This window comes from Osmerus mordax, chromosome 2 (genome assembly GCF_038355195.1).
Source record: "Osmerus mordax isolate fOsmMor3 chromosome 2, fOsmMor3.pri, whole genome shotgun sequence".
NCBI lineage: Eukaryota > Metazoa > Chordata > Actinopteri > Osmeriformes > Osmeridae > Osmerus > Osmerus mordax.
Window position 1 is genome coordinate 675,824 of NC_090051.1, and position 18,913 is coordinate 694,736.

The 18,913-nt window shown below is 47.5% G+C and overlaps 1 protein-coding gene across 1 annotated transcript; it reads right to left on the reverse strand.

The window, feature by feature from the left end:
- Positions 1 to 2,986: 2,986 nt before the first annotated feature.
- LOC136957150 (activin receptor type-1C) lies at positions 2,987 to 18,070 on the reverse strand. Its single transcript, XM_067251183.1, has 9 exons — positions 17,980 to 18,070; positions 14,968 to 15,195; positions 7,334 to 7,573; positions 6,709 to 6,939; positions 6,277 to 6,444; positions 5,256 to 5,412; positions 4,766 to 4,890; positions 4,375 to 4,505; positions 2,987 to 3,729 (listed from the first exon to the last, which is right to left on the reverse strand). Exons 1-9 carry the CDS (start codon positions 18,047 to 18,049, stop codon positions 3,604 to 3,606), a joined length of 1,476 nt encoding a protein of 491 aa, XP_067107284.1. The 5' UTR covers positions 18,050 to 18,070; the 3' UTR covers positions 2,987 to 3,603.
- Between the last annotated feature and the right edge of the window lie 843 nt (positions 18,071 to 18,913).

Consider the following 18,913-nt stretch of genomic DNA (forward strand, 5'->3'; position numbering starts at 1 on the left):
ACCAACAAATCGTTTACTAATGTCAGAATAAATCCTACAACGAAAATGTATATGTGAGGAATGTTTATTTTAACGATTGAAAACAGATACATCATAGACCACTGTAGTATGTGTTGCCCGGGCAACACAGGCTAATGTCATGATGCTAATATGTCAGTGAAATAGTAGACTACTGTTTCCGAAAGTAGATGTACTTCCTTAATAATATCAGCTTATATTGTACATTACACATCACAATTGTGTGTCATATCACAAAGTAAAATGAGTAAATATTTATCACCCTGGCCTCTTTGTTTGTGGCGTTTCTGCAGCTGCCTTGCAGTAAAGCTATAGTTAGCCTAGCTATCCCCCAAGTTAACAGATGCCAAACGAATGTTCTGCCAAAGGTAGTCACGCGTGTTTTCGTGACATTATTGCAGACCGGTGTAAAAATTGACCTATTCTCTATGATTTAAACGTCATTTTAAGTTTTTCTCTTCTCATGATATTTTCAGGCATTTAGCCTACTCATATTGCATTCATTCATGAATAAACAACCCCTTTGAAGATTATTCTACGACGTTACCCGGCAGTAGAAGATGGAATCGCAATTCAAACGGTACCATCTGCTAACTGAAAATATGCCCCCCAAAACGTAAATAAGCTTGACATTTATTTAGTGGAAAATTGCTCATTCATAAAAAGCTCACTGGTAGCGATCATTGTCAGTAACAACGCAAAATGCGATATAGCCCTGTGTTGAGAAGCTGCCCCGGTAAATTGTACTACTACGGTACAGTACTAGGCTACTGCTGTGTTCGTCTTGGTAGCGATTGCGTTGGTTGAATTGGATTTAACGTTCCGTTGTACGGTTTAGGCTGAAATTAATTATTTTCATGAACAGATTGACAACGTTTAGGCTGTGGCAATGAAGTTCAGGTTAGTAGTTAGATAGACTTTTGATTTAAGTAAGGGGAGTGCCGAACATTTTCTGTCGCTGTTTGACTTCCTAAACAGCTGTGTACTGTAGCTAGATGTTTTTGTAGTGTGTCTCGCGTAAGCTACAGCGTTGCAGTGAGCTACACTGGTTTGAAACCACAGGTAATGGTAATTTCACCAACAAATCGGTTTCTAATGTCAGAATAAATCCTACAACGAAAATGTATATGTGAGGAATGTTTATTTTAACGATTGAAAACAGATAACGCTACATCATAGACCACTGTAGTATGTGTTGCCCGGGAAACACAGGCTAATGTCATGATGCTAATACTTCAGTGAAATAGTAGACTACTGTTTCCGAAAGTAGATGTACTTCCTTAATAATATCAGCTTACATTGTACATTACACATCACAATTGTGTGTCATATCACAAAGTAAAATGAGTAAATAGTTATCACCCTGGCCTCTTTTCTTGTGGCGTTTCTGCAGCTGCCTTGCAGTAAAGCTATAGTTAGCCTAGCTATCCCCCAAGTTAACAGATGCTAAACGAATGTTCTGGCAAAGGTAGTCACGCGTGTTTTCGTGACGTTAGTGACGCAGTGACGTTAGTAACGTCAGTGACTGTGGCTAGCAAATTAGCCACCGTTAGCTTCACTTTTCGCCACAAAAACTTAATTTAAGCTTAAACCATGCAACGGAACGTAAATTCCAATAGAAGCAACTCAATCGCTACCAAGACGAAACTTTTGACACCTACGTTGTCTATGTAGGCCAAGTATTTACTGAGTTTTAGGGGGGCAAAAAGAAATAAAAATAATAATAATAATAATATATATGTGAGAGAACAAAGGTTGTGCTCTCGCCGAAGGCTTGAGCACACCCAATAATAATATATGTGAGAGAACAAAGGTTGTGCCCTTGCCGAAGGCAAAGCACACCCAATTAACCCCAGTAAGAATTGAAATTAATATCTTTGGAATGACTGATGGTTTTATAAATCAAACTACACGCCATCTCTAACAGTACAACTGTCTCACATTTCTCAAAGTGTACAGCTTTTCTATTTTTATTTTTTTTTGTTGAGAAAACTGACTCAAACATATAGGCCTCGTGACATCAAAAGCTTAACTTTGCAATTTTACCAACTTTATGTAAACGCTAACGTGTCCACTTGATACAGGCAAAGCGTTTCAAACTGCAATACTGCATTCTCACATAATTAGTACAATAAAACACGAAGTGAAACAATAATTGTTCTTATATACGAAACAGAAATATAAAATGACAGACATGTGCAGATATCAGACCAGCTAGTATAGTATATCTGATAGTATAGCAGTACAGTAGCTCATTATAATTATGTAATCATTTTAACAACTAGTGATCCGACTTCGATCATGCTAATTAATGTACTGCCACCTATCATGGTAGCCTACTCCTCACCACCCTCTCCTTAACTTCATGATCCATGGAGTAAAAAATGCAAATGCGGACTATGGTGATTTTACACAGCTCATCAGCATTTGCAATGATATCAAAGTAAACATTCAAGGACAATCTGGTCCTCATAAAAAACACGCACACTTATTAGGGTTAAGTGGCGCTATCAACCTTTTGGTTTGTTGATTGTTCACAAGTGGTGTCCCACACCAGTAATAGTGTTCACAAGTTCACCGGTTGTGCTCAAAACTCAAATCTGTCCTCACAACATAAAATCCCTATTTTGTAGACTCCTACAAATTAAACAAATTGGATCCATAAGCAAAGAAAGCACAGCAGCATTATGTTTTGAGTAATTATGTATTGAAATATTGAATTGTTGTCAGCTATGTATAGTTATATACAGCTTTACAAGTGCACCTTGAAGAAAGAGTGCACCGCTTTGAGAATCTTACAGCAGCAATTTGTATCTGCAGTATACAAATATTCTTTTTTTAAGATATGTTTTCACATAGGCATTTTTATAGTCAGTCTACAAAAAAGTGCAGCATTAAATTAAAGGCTTTGGATATATCATGATATTCATATAGAATCATTATATCATTTTGTAAATCCTATCTTTCTGTTTTCTTGTCTATCAATCTCTCTTACATATAGTAGCACTGGCTGTTTAGCACATTTGAATGTTGTTTAACACTGACTTTTAGAAATGGATGTGGTTGTGTTTCTAATACTAATGTGTAGTTTTGTCATCAGGCATTCTGACTTATCCTCTGGTAGATGGGCGATAGGTGAACCAGTGTAACAGTCAACTGTTCACACATGTGTCCTGTACAATCAGGTAAGAAGTTACTCAGTAACATTCACAGTCAGCCTAGCACAATATTGATAAATACAGTATATGGCACAAAGCAGTTAAATGTGCAACTTCAAGCTTTGGGCACTTAAAACATGTGTGAGGTAGCAAAGAAATCTGTACATTGTGTTTCTCATCCATCTCCTGACAGGTCACAGCTTAATTCCTTCCTACTTCCTGTGGTTTGGCCAATTAAGTTTTGTCACTTCCTGTAAGGTGTGAAGAGACTCTTCCCACAATCCTCTGGCATCCTTAGCTGAGCATGCTCATTGCTGCTTCCTGTTGATGGCATGGACACCACGCGGTTGCCCTGGATGACCAGAGTTCTTTTCTTCTCCAGACAGTCCGGGTGAGTTGGTGCCGGTGCCAGCATGCGTCCAGGTGGCTAATCTTTGATGTCCTTCATGACGTTCACCTGGGCCACCGTCTTCTTGACGCGCAGCGCCGTGAGCCGAGCAGCCGCGCTGGCGTTCCAGCACTCCCTCATCACCTTCCCCATCACCCTCAGAGCCTGCACACAAGCACAGCTCCATCAGTCACCCCCATCACCCTCAGAGCCTGCACACAAGCACAGCTCCATCAGTCACCCCCATCACCCTCAGAGCATGCACACAAGCACAGCTCCATCAGTCACCCCCATCACCTGCACACAAGCACACCTCCATCAGTCACCCCCATCACCCTCAGAGCCTGCACACAAGCACAGCTCCATCAGTCACCCCCATCACCCTCAGAGCCTGCACACAAGCACACCTCCATCAGTCACCCCCATCACCCTCAGAGCCTGCACACAAGCACAGCTCCATCAGTCACCCCCATCACCCTCAGAGCATGCACACAAGCACAGCTCCATCAGTCACCCCCATCACCTGCACACAAGCACACCTCCATCAGTCACCCCCATCACCCTCAGAGCCTGCACACAAGCACAGCTCCATCAGTCACCCCCATCACCCTCAGAGCCTGCACACAAGCACACCTCCATCAGTCACCCCCATCACCCTCAGAGCCTGCACACAAGCACACCTCCATCAGTCACCCCCATCACCCTCAGAGCCTGCACACAAGCACAGCTCCATCAGTCACCCCCATCACCCTCAGAGCCTGCACACAAGCACAGCTCCATCAGTCACCCCCACCTCTGAGCGGTGCTCACCTCACAGCTCTGCCACTGGTTGGGGATGCTTGGCCGCTGCTTCTGGTCACACACCACCCTTCTCATGTCGTCCACAGATGGGTCTGAAGGCACTAAGTCATAGTAAGGCAACTGGAAATCTTCATGAATTCCTGTTAGAATGAACACAGTCTTTATTTAGACAAAATTCCCAATTTTCTGTCAGTTTCCACCATGTAGATAAAGGACAAAAACAGGACAAAACACATCACTCGCTGTGTCCTTAACCTTGCAATGGCCCCACAACGTGGATCTGCTTGAAATAGTCATGTTCCCAGTGTGAATTAGGTAAGGTTATATGAATGCAGTACAGCGTGTGTATGTGTGTGTATGTATGTGTGTGTGTGTGTATGTGTGTGTGTGTATAACACACCCCTGACAGAGCACCTCCTGGAGAGTTCCCAGAACACCAGGCCCAAGGCGTAGATATCCGCCCGCTTGAACGACTCAAAACTGTTCATATTGATGGAGTCGTCCAGGATCTCTGGGGCCATGTACCTGCAGAGGACAAACCTGTTAAAGCTAATGAAGAAGACCAGCAGGAGAAGGACAACCCCTTCTCTCTTCCTCAGGACACAGACTCTCTCATGCTCAGCAGCTGTCCACAAACAGCATATGGTGGCCTAAGAATAGCTAGACATCCTCGAGGCCCACGGTGATGTGAGAGGAGACACCTGTCAGATTGACAGAGCAGCTCCTGGGCAGACTCCTGTAGAGGGGGAGCCCTCCTGATCTGGAGCTCAGGATTCTTTATAAGCTGTGCCATTTCAGGAGGCAAAGTGTCTCCCATGGTCGACGTATCTAGGCAACAGTGTTTTTGCTGTTGTCAAGTGTGGCTGTTGTCAGGTGTGTCTGTTGCGTACCTCTTGGTCCCCACTCTGTGATTGGACGGGATGTCGATGGTGTTGGTGGTGGAGTCGTGCTTCACAGCCAGGCCCAGGTCTGCAATGACGGCTGTCCCGTTCTTCTTCACCAGAATGTTCTTGGACTTGATGTCCCTGTGTGCAATGGCAGGCTTCCCTGTTCACAGATAACACAACCTGATTAGACACACATTAAAACACACACAATCTGATTAGACACTTTAAAACACACACAACCTGATTAGACAAACATTAAAAGACACGTTTTTTGAGAATAGCGCATTGATATTTTGCCAAACAACGTTGTGAAGCTCTCCTCGTTATGAAGTGCATTCTGAAGTGTTGTGCTTCCCGTGATGAATGCAGCACTGATGATGTTACACCACATGAACACAGGCATGCTTTGTTTGTGTACAGCTCCAATTGGAGCAGTGAGATGTGCAGGAAGAAGAGGACAGATGAGTGCAGGTGGGGAGTGATCTCTAACCCTAACCCTCGGCTGGAGGGGTCATTGTGAAAGAGGCTGGAACTTTTGAAACTTCTTATTGACTTGTTGTGGACACTTGAACATTCTTATCGCTGTCTGGTAACCGTGGTAACCAACTCAGGTCAGGGACAGAGCTGGTCAGTGTGTTGTGATGCTCCAAATGAACATGTAAATATGCTCCGTCACTCTCCTCCTGCTCCTCAGCAACCCCACAAGAAGCCATGTTTTTGTTTCGTCTTAATCATCTTGTTTTCCTGCCCAACTTTCTTGTAAACTCACTGCAACCAGCCATGGCATCAGCCATGAAGTGTAATCGAGGCTTTGTGCACAACCCACTTGCATGTGCAATAGTAGATCTGTGGACTGTTCTGGAAGTACCTGTTCTGACAGAACTGCTTCCATGGTGGGCTGGGTGCCATATGTACAATACTTTACATTCATTCTGATTCTGCTTCCTGTTTGGCAGTGGTGGCCTTCAAATTAAAAGTCCCCCTCCCCCGTCCCATTTGTGTAGTACGAGACAGAGACACTCACCCTGGGTGCCAATGATCTCCATGTGGAGGTGAGCCAGTCCACTGGCAATGGACAGAGCCAGCAGCATCATGTCCTGCACGGCGACAGTGTACCTGTTCAGGTAGTCAAACAATGAGCCAGGTTCGTGGTATTCAGACACGAGCCACAGCTGGGTCCAGGAGCCGTTATCTGCATCACACACAGAGGACACAGGTCACACACAGCCTACAGACTGGGTTCAGCAGGTCAGACAGCCTACAGACTGGGTTCAGCAGGTCCAAACTACTTTTTTATTAAAACAGGAAACTAGCGTAAGCAGTTCTAAGACATTGTGTGGTTGCTTAGAAACTGTTTCCCTAACAACCTGTTAACAAAAAAATGTTGTTGGTAGTTTACGGCGAAAAGAACATTGCAGGTTTTCAAATTGGACAATTAAAAGATTGAGTTTGAGACCTTTGTTGTCGGCGGCGATGAAGCCAAGGATGTTCTCGTGACGGAGCATTATGGTCTGGTAGATCTCCGCCTCGCGGAACCAAGACCTCTCGTCTCTGGAGGAGAAGATCTTCACCGCAACGTCCTCTCCTCGCCACTTCCCACGCCACACCTCTCCGAAGCGGCCCTTCCCGATGGTCTCCTGCAGCACGATGGTGCGGGCGATGGTCCTCTGAACCAGGAGCGGGAGGCCTGAGGAAGCGGGACCACACGGGACCACAACACGTCAAGCCTCAAAACATTTACATATTATTTCATCTAACTAGGCAGGAATCTTTGTGTGTATGTGGCTCGATTATTCCGTGAACGGCACTGTATGAAATCCACCGCACTAGCCTAAATAATTATCACATTTGTTTTCTGTTTGTCGATGTCAAGGGACCAACCAGTCCATAATTCTAACAGACAATAAATATCATCCTGGACACAGTAAATGACAATGATGCCTAATTTGCCTGGTGTTCCCCCTCTTCCTGTGTTTCTACATGAGCATAAACAATGAAAAACAGACTTGCACATTGTATGAGTGTGAATGTATGTGTGTGTGTGTCTGCGTGCATGTGTTTGCGTGTGTGTGTGTTCTCACCTGATCCGGAGCCGGAGGAACTCATGTCATAGATGAGCTCTTTGAGACACTTGTCAGGGGCCATGAGGGTGTCCTCCAGGGCCTCCTCTGCACCCTGCTTGTGTGCCCGGCGGTAGGCGCAGCGCGGGCCCTGCAGCACACAAACACCCAGCATGGCACCCACACACAGCAGGCACGACGGCACCAAGATGGCTGCCGCCAGCTCCAGCTTGCCCCAGCCAGGCACCTCCGAAGGCCTCTCTGTGGACGACAACCACACACACACACTTTTTTGGTTAAGATAATATTAATCTGAGCACTCTAAATAATCCGGTAAATAAACACAATGATCACACACACTTCCATAGCTTGGGTAATAATAAAATATAAATGAAAAAACATCACCAGACATCTACACAACCGTTTAACTAGGAATCTAAACAGTACTGTGGCTGCTCCCTCTAGTGGTCTGGTTGAACCACTTCATACCATAAACCATACAAGCTCATACACCAGACATCGTATATTCATATATACTATTAAACACAATTCATATAAACAACAACCAAAAATATGTGTATGACTACATAATCTATTATGTTACCAGTCAACTGAGACTGGACCAACCTTTCAAACACCTCAAAAGATTTTTTTTTTTCTCTGCTTCCAAAATGCCAGGAGTTTTCGACACTGGCCATCAATATTCTGAGGCAATCAGACTGGCCTCCGACAGTGAAAGACTGGGAGGCTGGATTTTACTGGACTTAAATTGCCTTTTTTCTTTGAATGCAGTGCCATGCAGCTAACCTGAAAATGCATTTTAATGATTTCTATTCAGACAGTCAGACCTCCGCTCCTGACCTGTCCCACCTGGTTCATCCTCCCCACAACAACCGTGGAAAATAACAAGCAACGTTTGTCTCTGTCCTTGCTGCTCTTGGTGGGTGGATAAAGTCAACTAGGCACTTTCAGGGGCACTAAAATGACATGTCTTGATGACAGAAAAACATCCGTGAATTTGAGAAACCGTGCTTCACAAGACCTCAGGTCTTCATTTTCTTACTTTGCTAGTACATGATGAGCCTCAGGAAACCTTGGCCACTAAAGTTCCAGAAGTCTCGGCTAAAGTGCAGTCCTGTTCCTTTCTCCTTGACCTTTTGGTTCTTTTCAAATCCTTCAGTCTCCCAACAAGTTTCTCCATCAATTAAGAGGAATAACGACTTGCAACATCTCCTCCAGGTCAAGTTACACAGGGTCAGATATGTCTGGTCTTGCCTAATGTACCCCTGCCCTTCAACCTACTCTACCACCATGTCCAACCAGGGCAAAGTAGACCATGGCATTGTACTGAACAACAGGAAGTAGGTTTGTCTCCTACTCATGACCCACAGTTAAAGCCTTCGAAAAGTGTGCCTCATTGAAGAATTTGCTGCTATCGAGCAACACTTCCAATACATAGATAAAGAATCTTCTCTTCAAGTCAGGTTGTTCTAAATTGATCTTGTCTTCCTTCTGGCCTGACACAGACCTCGTTCAGGAACTTCTGTTTTCAACACATGTACCCCGTCAACTATACCCACTTTCGAATCTGTTTTGAGTATCAAGCAGTTCCTGGTAACTACATTATCAAGCAGTTCCTGGTAGCTACTTTGGGAACAGCAAGGGCAATGGCAGCTATCTGAAGAGCAATCAATCACTCCTGACATGTATTCAAACTTTTCCTTCATCCTCAGTACATTTCCCCTATCTCCATACAGTAAGAGTGTAGTTGCATGTGACAGGACCGTTGACAAAATAGCCAAATGTATGGAAATACATTTAAAAATTGGTTTAAAAATAAGGTGCTGTGTCCTTTCAACGTCCTCCAGTACTAATTCTGACGTCATAGTCTGACTTGTGTGTGTCTGGCTGGGGCAGGCAGGACACACACTGGGGCAGGCAGGACACACACTGGGGCAGGCAGGCAGGACACACACTGGGGCAGGCAGGACACACACTGGGGCAGGCAGGACACACACTGGGGCAGGCAGGACACACACTGGGGCAGGCAGGCAGGACACACACTGGGGCAGGCAGGACACACACTGGGGCAAGCAGGACACACACTGGGGCAGGCAGGACACACACTGGGGCAGGCAGGACACACACTGGGGCAGGCAGGACACACACTGGGGCAGGCAGGACACACACTGGGGCAGGCAGGCAGGACACACACTGGGGCAGGCAGGCAGGACACACACTGGGGCAGGCAGGACACACACTGGGGCAGGCAGGACACACACTGGGGCAGGCAGGACACACACTGGGGCAGGCAGGCAGGACACACACTGGGGCAGGCAGGACACACACTGGGGCAAGCAGGACACACACTGGGGCAGGCAGGACACACACTGGGGCAGGCAGGCAGGACACACACTGGGGCAGGCAGGACACACACTGGGGCAGGCAGGACACACACTGGGGCAGGCAGGCAGGACACACACTGGGGCAGGCAGGACACACACTGGGGCAGGCAGGACACACACTGGGGCAGGCAGGACACACACTGGGGCAGGCAGGCAGGACACACACTGGGGCAGGCAGGACACACACTGGGGCAGGCAGGACACACACTGGGGCAGGCAGGCAGGACACACACTGGGGCAGGCAGGACACACACTGGGGCAGGCAGGCAGGACACACACTGGGGCAGGCAGGACACACACTGGGGCAGGCAGGACACACACTGGGGCAGGCAGGCCACACACTGGGGCAGGCAGGACACACACTGGGGCAGGCAGGACACACACTGGGGCAGGCAGGACACACACTGGGGCAGGCAGGACACACACTGGGGCAGGCAGGCAGGACACACACTGGGGCAGGCAGGACACACACTGGGGCAGGCAGGACACACACTGGGGCAGGCAGGCCACACACTGGGGCAGGCAGGACACACACTGGGGCAGGCAGGACACACACTGGGGCAGGCAGGACACACACTGGGGCAGGCAGGCAGGACACACATAGCTGCATGGTATGTGTCAATGTTGCAGAAAAACTACAACATGTTGTACAACATGTATGACCAGACACATTCAAAATCCATCTGCTGAACTGTAAATGTTGATCTAGACATCAAGCAGGTAAATAATGTACTTCTTTGTTGTGATTCAAGTCATGTGCCGTACAGTAATTGCTTTACATAAAATAAGTACTCGTGTTTTTCACATGATACAGAATAATCACTGAGTATTTTTTTACGAAATCAGTTGTCATGCGATGGTAAGCATAATATGACACCAGGCCTTCACACAAGGAGAACACATGTACAGGACTATCAATGTAAAATATGTTTTTGTTGTTGATTTCATTCATTCAACATGTGTTCGGTATGTCCGCAAAATGAAGACTGGGATATCTTAATGAAAATCTAAAGTGTAAAAACAGATTAAGTCCTGACACAGACTAGCAGATTTGGAACCAGATAACCCCAGTGGGGAAGGAGTCATTGATTGGTGGGACAACACCCAACACAGGATGACATAAATGGCAGAATCACCTCCTGCTCAACCTCCAGTCCTCCAACCAAACAGTTTCATGAACATGGACGTAGCTTGTTACGACCATGCTATCCATGGCTTCTCCTTAAGTGCCTTTTAAACATGACCCTCTGTATTTACACTCTGCCCTGCGCAGAGTCATCTGGAAGGACTCGGGTGTCTGTGTGCCTCTGCATACAATCTATGTGGTAACCAAGGGAACGGGTCGTAATGGGCCAAGCCCAAGGCACTGGAGGACAAATCCCCCCTCACCTCCACCAGACCAGACTAACCCTAACCCTCACCTCCACCAGACCAGACTAACCCTAACCAGACCCCCTCACCTCCACCAGACCAGACTAACCCTAACCAGACCCCCTCACCTCCACCAGACCAGACTAACCCTAACCAGACCAGACTAACCCTAACCAGACCAGACTAACCCTAACCAGACCCCCTCACCTCCACCAGACCAGACTAACCCTAACCAGACCAGACTAACCCTAACCAGACCAGACTAACCCTAACCAGACCCCCTCACCTCCACCAGACCAGACTAACCCTAACCAGACCAGACTAACCCTAACCAGACCAGACTAACCCTAACCAGACCCCCTCACCACCACCAGACCAGACTAACCCTAACCAGACCAGACTAACCCTAACCAGACCAGACTAACCCTAACCAGACCCCCTCACCACCACCAGACCAGACTAACCCTAACCAGACCAGACTAACCCTAACCAGACCAGACTAACCCTAACCAGACCCCCTCACCACCACCAGACCAGACTAACCCTAACCAGACCAGACTAACCCTAACCAGACCAGACTAACCCTAACCAGACCCCCTCACCACCACCAGACCAGACTAACCCTAACCAGACCAGACTAACCATAACCACCACCAGACCAGACTAACCCTAACCAGACCAGACTAACCATAACCACCACCAGACCAGACTAACCCTAACCAGACCAGACTAACCATAACCACCACCAGACCAGACTAACCCTAACCAGACCAGACTAACCATAACCACCACCAGACCAGACTAACCCTAACCAGACCAGACTAACCCTAACCAGACCAGACTAACCCTAACCAGACCCCCTCACCTCCACCAGACCAGACTAACCCTAACCAGACCAGACTAACCCTAACCAGACCCCCTCACCTCCACCAGACCAGACTAACCCTAACCAGACCAGACTAACCCTAACCAGACCCCCTCACCACCACCAGACCAGACTAACCCTAACCAGACCCCCTCACCACCACCAGACCAGACTAACCCTAACCAGACCAGACTAACCATAACCACCACCAGACCAGACTAACCCTAACCAGACCCCCTCACCACCACCAGACCAGACTAACCCTAACCAGACCAGACTAACCCTAACCAGACCCCCTCACCACCACCAGACCAGACTAACCCTAACCAGACCAGACTAACCCTAACCAGACCCCCTCACCACCACCAGACCAGACTAACCCTAACCAGACCAGACTAACCATAACCACCACCAGACCAGACTAACCCTAACCAGACCCCCTCACCACCACCAGACCAGACCCCCTCACCACCACCAGACCAGACTAACCCTAACCAGACCCCTTCACCTCCACCAGACCAGACCAGACCCCCTCACCACCACCAGAACAGACTAACCCTAACCAGACCAGACTAACCACAACCAGACCCCTTCACCACCACCAGACCAGACCCCCTCACCACCACCAGAACAGACTAACCCTAACCAGACCCCCTCACCACCACCAGAACAGACTAACCCTAACCAGACCCCCTCACCACCACCAGAACAGACTAACCCTAACCAGACCCCCTCACCACCACCAGAACAGACTAACCCTAACCAGACCCCCTCACCACCACCAGAACAGACTAACCCTAACCAGACCAGACTAACCCTAACCAGACTCCCTCACCTCCACCAGACCAGACCAGACCAGATTCCCTCACCTCCACCAGACCAGACCAGACTCCCTCACCTCCACCAGAACAGACCAGACTCCCTCACCTCCACCAGAACATACCAGACTCCCTCACCTCCACCAGACCAGACCCCCTCACCTCCACCAGACCAGACCCCCTCACCTCCACCAGACCAGACCCCCTCACCTCCACCAGACCAGACCCCCTCACCTCCACCAGACCAGACCCCCTCACCTCCACCAGACCAGACCCCCTTACCTCCACCAGACCAGACCCCCTCACCTCCACCAGACCAGACCCCCTCACCTCCACCAGAACAGACCAGACTCCCTCACCTCCACCAGAACAGACCAGACTCCCTCACCTCCACCAGACCCCCTCACCTCCACCAGACCAGACCAGACTCCCTCACCTCCACCAGACCAGACTCCCTCACCTCCACCAGACCAGACTCCCTCACCTCCACCAGACACCCTCACCTCCACCAGACCAGACCAGACCCCCTCACCTCCACCAGACCAGACCCCCTCACCTCCACCAGAACAGACCAGACTCCCTCACCTCCACCAGAACAGACCAGACCCCCTCACCTCTACCAGACCAGACTCCCTCACCTCTACCAGACCAGACTCCCTCACCTCCACCAGAACAGACCAGTGGAGAGGGAGAGGTAGAGGTGATTCCCTCACCTCTACCAGACCAGACCAGACTCCCTCACCTCATAATTTATTTCATTATTTGATGTCAAAATGCTTATCCAAACAACGTCAATTCCGGCACTGCACTCCGTTGGGTTATAAAGAGGACACATAAACTTTGCAGAGTGCCCGGTTCTTGAGTTGATCGTCGGAAACTAAACCCATTCTAATTTGTACACACACACACAAAGATTCCTGCCATTATTAGAGAGATACAGAAAACAACACATTTACATTTTACATTACATTTAGTCATTTAGCAGACGCTCTTATCCAGAGCGACTTACAGTAAGTACAGACATTCTCCCCGAGGCAAGTAGGGTGAAGTGCCTTGCCCAAGGACACAACGTCATTTTTGGCACATCCAGGAATCGAACCAACAACCTTCTGATTAATAGCCCGACTCCCTAACCGCTCAGCCATCTGACCCCCATCTGACACACAACATCGTCCACACAGAAAACACAACATCATCCACACAGAACACACAACATCATCCACACAGAAAACACAACATCATCCACACAGAACACACAACATCATCCGTGTGTGTTTGTGTGAGAGTGTGTGTGTGTGAAGGGGGGTGAAAATAGATGTCTGAGCACAGTAAAACACACCACAATTGAAAATCACAATGCTCGTCCACACTGAGTGTGCAAGCCCTGACAACAAATCAATTACCTGCAGCTTCAACCACCCCAACTCTCTGTAAGCCCTAGCCTACCTGCAACAAAAGAGGATTTGCACCCCACACTGCCCCATGCCTGATGAGGTATTTATAAACCTGAGGGGAAGATCACACATTGGCCGCTGGTAACCTCTGCCAACAATATTATGTCACAGGATATGCAAGGAGGATCAGTGCTTAGCTTGTCTGGCCAGACTGCCTCAATCTAAGCACAGGGAGTGGAATCCCATGGCAACGGGTTGTTGTTGACTGTGTGAGGTCACGTGTCCCACTCCACCCCTCCCTTCTCCCTCTCCACCCCTCCCTTCTCCCTCTCAACCCCTCCCATCTCCCTCTCCACCCCTCCCATCTCCCTCTCCACCCCTCCCATCTCCCTCTCCACCCCTCCCATCTCCCTCTCCACCCCTCCCATCTCCCTCTCCACCCCTCCCATCTCCCTCTCCACTCCTCCCATCTCTCTCTCCACCCCTCCCATCTCCCTCTCCACCCCTCCCATCTCCCTCTCCACCCCTCCCATCTCCCTCTCCACCCCTCCCATCTCCCTCTCAACCCCTCCCATCTCTCTCTCCACCCCTCCCTTCTCCCTCTCCACCCCTCCCTTCTCCCTCTCCACGTGGTGAAGGAAACAGCTTGCTTCAAGGGGATTCAGACACAACTATGGTTGCAACTGCACCTAGATCAACAGAATTCCCACCATCTCCACCTCACACCATTAGGCTTTAGGTTTAGGAAGTCTACCGCCATCTCCACCACTGAAACACCATGACACACGGCAGAGGAACCTACCTTGATACAGGTGCAGGTTCTCGTTGTTGCAAAAGTCAGTGAAGCAGCAGTTCCTCTTGGACACGTTCCGGGAGCTGTAGCAGTACACCTGGTTTTTCTTCTCAGCAGACAGACAGGACTTGTCCGTCTCCTCCTTGCCGTCGATCAGCATCACAGAGTTCCAGCACGCTCCGTCCGCGCTGGTCTCACAGGTGTTGTTTTCACACAGCCGGCACACACACTTGAGAGCTGGAACACACGACAGCAGCACGTTAGCCTACAGCCCCCTTTGTCACGTGTCACCTCTGGATGCCTTGTGCTTCCAAGACAAACATTGGACCTCCACTCTGGCTAGATTATATAGTGTGTGTGATTCTCTCTCAATCCATATCCAGTGTAACTAAACTTTCTTCTAATCCTAAACAAACTTTCCATTCATCCGACCATTTCTTGTTGAAACAGAAGGGTGGAGCCCAGTGATGGTGCCAACAAACCAAAGTCCTGTAAAGACCTCTTAGACTGGGGGACCATTTGGCTCTTTCAGGCAGAGAAGGTTCCTGAAGGTTCCTGTTATGTAACTCAGGTCTGTGGCCTTATTTGTTTGGAGAAACCAGAATAATGCCTCTTAGTTTAACACCCAGATAATCTAACGCTCTTCCTGGAGCTCCTGTCCTGCCTGGTAAGGCCATGTGAACTGGACAGGCAGTCCACTTCCTGATGTGACAGCCACAGAGCTGGATCAAGCATCTTTCTAGCTTTGTTTTGCCCAACATACTTGTTTGAGAAGTGTTGCCATGCGCCTTATAAAAAAAATAGTCAGTAGGGTTAGGGTCGTTTTTAAGGCAGTTCTGCTGGTTCGAGTCTCATGGTTTTAGTGTCATGGTTGTAGTGTCATCAAGGCCAGATTTGAACTCTAAAGGGCCCCTGGGCACTAAAGACCCACACACACACAATCATACTTCATTTTTTGTAAACAACTTTTATTTTATTCTGATTGTATAATTTAAAAAATTGAGAGCCAAGCAAACCTTGTGTAGACAGTTTTTATGTAGACAAATAAAAAAATTAAAAAAATAATACAAACTGTGAGCACGTAGGGCACCTGCCCAGATCGCCCACATGGTAGATCCGGCCTCTCAGCCTCCACTAGGGCTCTGTTAGGATTTCTCCCAGAAACACTACAGAACACCTCCAGTATTAATACAGATGAACGTTATCTTAATTAACTTTGTGAATACACTGGGCAGAACATCCAAACTGGTTTGTGTCAAGTCTTGTCGAGACTGTCTAATTTGAATTATCGACATGAGGAATCTATCTGGCTCCTGAGAGACATGAGAGTGTCTGCACTTGTCACCCCCATCAGGAGATGAATAGAATGATCCACTGCAAATTGATTTCTGGTTCTACATCGCAAAAGGTAGAGCCCATTTGTGGAAGGGATATATGGGCCAGTTTCCCTACTGCCATTAGCACTTGTTCCTTTGCCCTCCTTCATCACTCACTGTAAAAATCACAAGAATATCAACAGAATGTTCTCAAGCAGCCTATGACTACTGTGACCGCACCAGGAACTCAATCATGAAACCAGTTTATGAAACAAATTCATGTTTGGGAAACAGGGACAAGTCAAGATACACTTGTCTTAAATTACTATGAAACTAATTGGAAATGGAAGGCTCTGGTAGGGATCTCATTCATTGCAATATGCTTTTAACAATTTTAAACATGCCACATAAATGGAAGTTGCTGCTGGCAAAATAAAGGTTAAAAAACCTTAAAATTACCAAATAATATCCCTAAAGCAACGTACTGTAAACTTTCTCTTAATATTTCACTAATAAATAATAATTAATAAATAATAGCTACTTTGGCCCCAGCTCTCTAGTCGTCATGTGTTCAGAACACATAGCAACAGTGTCTGACTTCTGGGAAAGACACAATGTAAATAGTCCCTGTAGGAGGTTCAGGCCACGCACATGCACACATCTCAAACCTGTATACTGATCACATCACAGCCTTGGTGTGTTGTGTTGCCCCCTCATTAGTGTCTGTAAGAGAGGCCTGGCCCCGCCCCCTCATTAGTGTCTGTAAGAGAGGCCTGGCCCCGCCCCCTCATTAGTGTCTGTAAGAGAGGCCTGGCCCCGCTCTTCACGGGCCTGGCTACAGCTACAGGCTACAGCTACAGCTTTTTATTATATGGACATGTTGCAGTTTAGTTAATACTAATTTATAATTCAAACACCATTTGAAAAAATAATACACTGAACGTTTTGTATTTATCTTGTTTTGTCAATAATTTGGTAATTAACTTCATACAGTAGCAAGACTCCAATCAGTCTGCCACTCCTGATGAAAAATACTATCCTTGATAGAATAATCTTGAACAAAAAGAACTGCAAAGCCAATCCTCATGTCATCCAAGCTTTACATAATATACAAATAGTATTTTTTTGTTTATGTTTATGTTGTCTAACAGACAACATATTTGTCTTCTTTATGATACAATACTAACAAAAGTTGACAAATACAGTGATCCAGACCCACCTAAACCAGTCGGGTCTGAACCATGACTGAACCACCTGTATAACGACTGAAGCACGCAGCACCTGTGAACGGGCCCTGCAGTATTGTGATTATTATAAACGACAGTAGGCTACAGACTGATCTTTTGACACGCGCTTAAGATGCTTTCAAATCAGTTATGTAAGATGACAGTTTAATTGCATAATGTTCACGGTACACATGTGTTAACACACTACTAACTATGTAGGCTGCTGTAACCGTGTAAATGTGAAGAACAGGAGTGTGTATTCAATCCACGCAGGGAAGCCTGACTGCCTTTAAGTTTCAAGTCCAAACGCAGGAACGCTGCAGAACGGCGTACACTAGCTTAGGCTACCACCTCAACAACATAGTTTCTCCACAAGACCACGCAGACGATCACACAATAAAACAAGGACACACTAGATTTCGATGTTAAAAATGTAAAGCCAGCTGAATCAAAGTAAGACCTGTAAAAGTATCCAGTACCTGTGGTAAGCTGTGCGACCGATAGAAATATCAACGCCGCTTGAAAGGTGTGATTCTTGGGACGAGTCATGGCCGGAGCAGCATCTGCTCGGTTTGCGGACACACTGCCTACACAGTTTCCCCCGAAAAAATCATTACACTTACACAGTAAAGTCTGTCAACCACGCACACTCCGCATTGCCCCACACTCTAAATAACCGGAGAGAACCGAATACGCAATAGGCGATTTGCTCCGCCTCTGTCGACCGGAATTTAAGAGGATTACCGCTCCAGCCTACTGATACAGACATGTGAATGAAAGAGTGCTGAACGTCCTGAAGTGTCCATTACAGCGCCAGTCCCTCAGCGGCGGCAAGCCACATGTTAACAGACTCAAAAGTAGGCTATTCATATTCCAGTCTGCAAAAAAAGTTTAAACTCATTCCTCTGCCCGTGCTCCTTTAATAAGTCGGTGTATTGCAGTGGCTGTCAGTAGGACAGTCGGATAGCCACAATCTTCACCTTGTTTGAATATGAGCACATGTGGATTTGAGTCGTGTCTCACACCTGTTCAGACCCTGGCTGCTGACTCAGCAGACTGATCTCTCCTGCCAACAGCTGTACCGCCACAGCAGCAGAGGATCAATGTTGTGACAAGTTCAACATCCATCCAGTGGAGTTAGCTTATCAACTAGTAGACGGCAGATGATCCGACCTGAAGCTGAAAATATGTCTCATCCACTGTTACACCATGACCATCCAGTACAGGCTGCAATATATGAAAACAAATCCACACATATCAACACTCCTCCAGGACTCTGCTCCAGTCCCACCCAGCACTGGACTACCACAGGATCCTCAGCCCCTATACAGGTTAGATGTGAGGGCAGTTGCTTTCAGCCTGCAGGGTGGCCGGTGGGGCTAACTGTAAGCCACTTTTCAACTAAGTGTTCAA

What these genes read in the sequence shown, in the direction of transcription:
- LOC136957150 (XM_067251183.1), bottom strand. Translation starts at nt 18,049, where the DNA reads ATGACTCGTCCCAAGAATCACACCTTTCAAGCGGCGTTGATATTTCTA. An exon ending in GGTCGCACAGCTTACCACAG is followed by an intron (nt 15,196 to 17,979) that starts GTACTGGATACT and finishes CGTGTGTTCCAG; the next exon opens with CTCTCAAGTGTGTGTGCCGG. An exon ending in CACAGAGTGGGGACCAAGAG is followed by an intron (nt 4,891 to 5,255) that starts GTACGCAACAGA and finishes TGTCCTCTGCAG; the next exon opens with GTACATGGCCCCAGAGATCC.